Raw genomic sequence first — 5,911 nt, forward strand, 5'->3', positions numbered from 1 at the left:
TATATTTTTCATTGAACACTTCTGATCCTTGCCTTTGTTCTTCTATTTTCTTATATATTTCTTCTTCAGATTTTTGAGCATTTCCTTCATTATTCTTGTCATTTCACTTTTTGCCTGAGAGATTATTTCTGATCTCATCTCTTCTATGGCCTTATGCAGTTGTTTCTTTACCTCCATTGCAATCATTTCAGCTATTTCAAGCATGTGTTTACCAAATTCTCCTATGCTGATGTCTCCTGGACTTGTTCTGATTGGGGTGGATTTCTGGGATTGTGTTTTAGTCTTTCATTTTAACATGTTTGCTACTGGTTGCAGAAAGCTCAATTTCCCTCTTGAGTAGCTGCACAGCCAAGACCACTAGTGTCCCTATTTTTCCTGTAGTTTAGGTTTGCCTCTGGGTGACCTCTGAGTAGCACTATTTAGTCTTCAGTTTTCTGGCAGTTTTTGATTTGTATCTAGCTATCCCTGTTCTCAGACATGGGCACTTGTGTCAGTTGATGGCCAACCTTCTGATCCAGCATCCCCTTGCAGTTCAGTGCACGTTCAGACCTGACTCAGGTTGCACTGGTGTGACAATCCCGGTCCAGTGGACCTATGTCTCCAGACAGTTTAGGGTATGGGTATAATTCAGACACAAACTGCAGGGTCTACAGTTTGTGATCCACCTGAATCTATGTCTCCAGTCAGTTCAGGACACATACAGGCACCAGATGCAGCCCAGATGGGTAGCAGTCACAGACTTCCCCAGCCTTCGCCTCATTAGAGGGTCTGGGCAAAGGCAAAGCATGAACTCGAACTGCAGGTCCGGCAGCTGCTGGAGCACTTGCTCACTTGGCGCAGTGTGCGCAGGGCTTAGAGAGTCTGCTCACCCAGCTCCCAGCCAGAGAAGTCCCCGGGGCTTCTGATTGAGGACCTCCTCTCTGCCGCGGGTGCCAGGACAGGAGAGACTCAGTCTGTAATGTCCGTTGGGTCCTAGTTCATGCGCTCTGCCCTCAGGGAGTAAATGGGAAATACCTGGCTCTCTCCACACGTTTCAGCTGGGAACCGTGGCGGTGTGGACTGAGCACAGACTCGAACCCAAGGGCCCAGCAGCTCCCAGAGTACTCGCTCTCTCATTGCAGGGCGCGTGGGGCTCAGAGAGTCTGCTTGCCCAGCCCCCAGCCAGAGAAGACCTCGGGGCTTCTGAGTAAAGACCTCCTCTCTGCTGTGGGTGCCTGGTCAGCAGAGCCTCAGTCTGTAATGTCGGCAGGCACCTGGTTTGCGCACTCTGCCCTCAGGGATAGATGGAAAATACCTGGCTTTCTCCGTGCATTTCAGCTGGGAACCGTGGCGGTGTAGGCCGAGCACAGACTCGAACCCACAGGCCCAGAAGCTCCCGGAGTACTCACTCTCTCAGCGCAGGGTGCACGGGGCTCAGAGAGTCTCTGGATTTTGTTTCTTGATGCACTCTGCTAGTCCGTTTCCTTTGGTTGGTGCATTGAGACCATTTACACTGATGGTTATAACTGATATGTATTGGCTTATCTTTCTCATGGTATTTTCCTGCTGTTGGATCCTCCTTTTTCCATCTGTTTAATTGCTTGCTCTGCTTGTTTGTTTCTTTCTGTTGTTGTTCTTGAAATTGCAGTCTGTTTTACCTCTTTCTAGAATATCTTTTAGTACTCTTTGTAGAATTGGTTTGGCACTCATGAATTTCTTCAGTTGTTCTTTATCATGAAAATATTTTATTTCTCCATTAAATTTGAAGGATAGTTTTGCACATCAATCTGGGTTGGAAGTTTCTTTCAGTACCTGAAATACTTCACTCCAAGCTCTTCTTGACTTGATATGTTGTGTTGAGAAGTTTGCCGTGATTCTGATAGGCTTTCCTTTATAGTTCATCTGTTTCTTTTCTCTAACATCTTTTAAAATTCTGATCTTTTGTTGAGTTTCTGGGATTTTGATCACCATATGTCTGGGTGTAGATTTATTTTGGTCACGATTAATCAGAGTTCTGTATGCATCACTTACTGTTTGTTCGATTCTTTTTGCATGTTGAGATTTTCTTTTCTATTATTTCTGCAAATAGTCTTTTTAAGCCATTTGTGTTGACACCTGTTGTTTCATAGATACCTATTAATCTGACATTGTTTTTCTTTGCTTCATCTTGCAGTTGTTGAATTGTTATTTCCTGGTTCCTTGTTTTCAAGAGGTCCCTCCTTTCATGTTCATTAGTGGCAATGCTGTCTTCAAGGTCTGAATGTCTATCTTCAGCTTTGTTCAGGTGGTTTTGCAAGGTTTCAATGGAATTTTTAATTTCCTGGATGTCTGCTTGAATCTATTTCATACATTCTAGTTCTTTACTATATTGTTCAGTCAAGATTTTCATGAGTTGTCTGTGCTCTTCTATTTTCTTGTCAATGTCATCTTTGGATATGCTGAACAATTCTTTCATTATTGTTGTCATTTCTGTTTTTTACCTGAGAGAGTATTTTTTGATCTGCTGTCTTCTGTGGTCTGATGGAGTTGTATCTGTATTCCAGTTGCTATCATTTCAGAAATTTCAGGTGTATGACTTCCAGGCTCTTCCATGTTGATGTCTCCTGGACTTTTTCTGGGTGGTGTGGAGGTTTTGGATTGCATTTTACTCCTTCATTTTGTCATTTTTGAGGATCCAGAGGTTCTCTGGAGCACAGCCTCACTCTCCTGATTATGTGTGAGTGGCAGGGTGAGGGTCTGAAAATCCCCAGTGGTCAGTGCAACTCCTGTGCTTGTAAATTGTGGCTAGGTGAGGTTTTAGGAGAGCCTGAAAGTTTATTGTCTTCAGTTGGCTCCCAGGCATGTGTTGGAGGGGAAAGGGAGGCTCCCTGGATTTCCTCAAGCTGTCTGGGCTTACATGCTACTGTTTGATTCATGAAAAAGAGAATAGAGATCCACTATTATTCCTAAAAGAGGCACATTCGATGTCTTCTTTCCCTGGACATTAATATATATCCTAGATTTAGTCCTGTTTTGAAAATAGTGTGAAACTATTTACTTTGGCATTACACCACCTTGTTAAACTACACTAGCTGTTTTACTGAATGTTTTCAAGTTTTTTTTGTAATGGGGAAGGAAAACCTCTGTCTAAGTGAGATAGAAGGGGTCCTGAGTAGGTGGCTTTCTTTGCAACTTTTACATGCACTTATGGAGTAACCCAGCACTGCACAGATATCATATGCAATATATTTCTAACCATCAGATGGAGAAAATATTGTGATTTGTTCCCAGTTATTTCATGTAAAATACACCTACATATGTGCATCCCACTCACACAAGGGGATTGACTTGGAGCAAATATTTCTTAATTTGTTCTTAACTGAAGTGTTTGAGTTTGATGTTTAACAGTTCCCATTACGTGTGTGCATTTTCTGTATCTCATTTATCACTATCCTGAGTCCACAAGATGGCAGCATCGTCTCAGGCACCCTGAGAATGGTTTCAACTTCTTTAACACTGTGTGTGTGTGTGTGTGTGTGTGTAAGAATGTATATGAGGGAGAGACAGAGACAGAGAAAGAGAGAGAGAGAGAGAGAGAGAGAGAGAGAGAGAGAGAGAGAGACAGAGAGACAGAGAGACAGAGAGACAGAGAGACAGAGACAGAGACAGAGAGACAGAGAGAGAGAGAGACAGAGGTGAAAAAGATCAGAGGAGGGGCTTGGCTTAGCCACCCACTCAAAGAACTTATTGTATTTTTTAGAACAGTTGCTTTTATTCTTGTTTCCTGCAGCAAAAAAATCAAGGTATTTTAAGAAGCTTTGTAGAGCTTAAAATCAGAATTCTCAGTGAGCAGGAGGAAGACGATGAAGTCCTTCAGTGCCTTACTAGTGATCCTTTGGCTTCAGTTCACCTGTGAGTATGGGCATTTCTTTGGGAACTTACAGTACAATATGCAAAATTGTTGTCTGTACCAGCACTGTGGGATGAATATGAATGGTTTTATCCTCTAAATACAGGAGGTTGTGAGAGCACTGAAAAGATAGTTTCTTCTCTGGAGAGGAAGCACCCACTACCCAACCCATCTTCTTTGCCTGTTGTCTTTGTGGACAGGGATAAGTGGCCAGCAAAAAGAAGTGGAGCAGAGTCCTGAGTCCCTCAGTGTCCCAGAAGGAGCCATCATCTCACTCAACTGCACTTATAGGGACAGCACTTCTGACAACTTCAGGTGGTACCGACAGTACCCTGGGAAAGGCCCTAAGATGCTGATTGCTATATATTCCAATGGTGACCAAGAAGATGGAAGATTCAGAGCACATCTCAACAGAGCCAACCGCTATGTTTCCCTGCACATCAGAGACTCCCAGTCCCTTGACTCAGCTACCTACTTCTGTGCCGTGAGTGCACAGTGCTCCCCAGGCACCTGCAGCCTGCACCCAAACCACAGAGGCTCAGGCAGACATGAGGCAGAGTGGAGATCACAGGGCAGAGAAGTTCTGTTCCTGCTCCAGATGCAGTGGAAATTAAGAACAATACTGGGAAGAGTTTCATAGAGTAGGGCAGTATTTTTAACAACTGTTAAAGTAACTGACCATGAAGGGAAAGTTTATACCCATGATACTGTCACCATAGATCATCTCATAAACATAACACTTGCCTATAGGTGTTTGAAGTCATGAATTGTTCAAGTTGTAGAGCTCCTGCCTCATCTCTGCTCTCAGCTGCAACACCTCTTCTGCTTTAAATGAGGACACCTCTGGGTGGAGTATGGAGGGAAGGGCTAGAGTCAGAATGTGAGGACCGGTAGAGACTAAATGCTCAGTTGCTGGCAGTGATCTAAGGTTGGAGAGGGTCTATATTGCTGTTCCTCAGTACAGGCTGGGAGGGTCTCAGAGTACCTGACCTTAATCTTGATTCTTGTGCCCTGGGGTGTGGCATGCAAATGTAAGAAGCATCAATGATAGCCATTGGGGGGTTGTACATCTTGGAAGGGCACAGGAGCACAGGGTAACCCCAGATTCCTTAAGAAGGATCTCTGAGAAGGAGTGGAGGTGAGTTTCAGGCACCAAAGGGTTTGTTATGGTGGTTAAAGATTTGCATGGCAAAAGATTTGCATGTGTTAGTACGCATGGCATTGAATGTATTTTGGCAAATGGTGAGGACAGTTGGTGACACTGAAGATCATATCCTCATCCCCTCCCCTGACTCCTATACAGTATAGATTTTCCTTGTACTTACTACACTAAATCCAGGAAAAGTATCTGTGGTTTTATACAAAGAAGATCTTATAGTAGATGTTAAATTGAATTGTAGAGAAATATTGAAAGCTACACAGATTGCAAATCTGAGATTACAGGGTTAGTTATGGCATGGTTTACATAGTTCAGTGTCAGAAATCCTTGAAAATGGGAGATTAAGATTTCTGTTCAGCTTTCTTCAGTGTGCCACTAAGTGATTCAACATGAGTAGGACTTGCTGCAAATTCTTGACATGCAGAACTGCCCATGAGGAAATATTTTCAAGAATGGAAAAAATATTTGGAAGACAATGAGAAGAACCCAAAGATGTGATAGAATGAAGTTACTCAAATTTGGCTTTCCTTTTCTGGAGTGGGATACTTACTTTAGTATAAATATATCTCAAGATACATAGCATATGCTTTTATTTATTTGTCTTTTTATTTTAAATTTTATTTTAACTGCCCCCTGAGGCATTGCAGGTGTGGCTGCTGTGTCACATCTGCGTCACTAGGTGGCAGAGAGAATCGAGGCTATGTCTACGCTCAGTGTTCCAACCCGTGAACGCCTGAATGATTAGTAGCCTGACACGGACAGAGCCATTGCAGGGTGCCATTGCTTGCCAGCCACCTGGAGCCTGGTAAGTGAGGCCACCTTCTGCTGATGACCTTCAGTCACCTGAGGGTCTTGCAGTCCCATGGCAGGAGACAGGAGATAGT

General features: G+C 43.5%; 2 gene segments (V, D, J or C); both read left to right on the forward strand.

The window, feature by feature from the left end:
• Nucleotides 1–856, forward strand: part of LOC106147379 — a 7,032-nt gene extending 6,176 nt beyond the window's left edge. Inside the window, 1 exon segment of the V gene segment in view lies at nucleotides 764–856. Within this exon segment, the coding sequence occupies nucleotides 764–856 (93 nt within the window).
• LOC102018230 overlaps nucleotides 1–5,883 on the forward strand; it is an 11,621-nt gene extending 5,738 nt beyond the window's left edge. Inside the window, 2 exon segments of the V gene segment in view lie at nucleotides 3,749–3,870; nucleotides 4,069–5,883. Of these exon segments, the coding sequence occupies nucleotides 3,822–3,870; nucleotides 4,069–4,508 (489 nt within the window).
• The last annotated feature ends 28 nt before the right edge of the window (nucleotides 5,884–5,911 follow it).

This window comes from Chinchilla lanigera, unplaced genomic scaffold, assembly GCF_000276665.1.
Source record: "Chinchilla lanigera isolate Chin_1 unplaced genomic scaffold, ChiLan1.0 scaffold00149, whole genome shotgun sequence".
Lineage (NCBI taxonomy): Eukaryota > Metazoa > Chordata > Mammalia > Rodentia > Chinchillidae > Chinchilla > Chinchilla lanigera.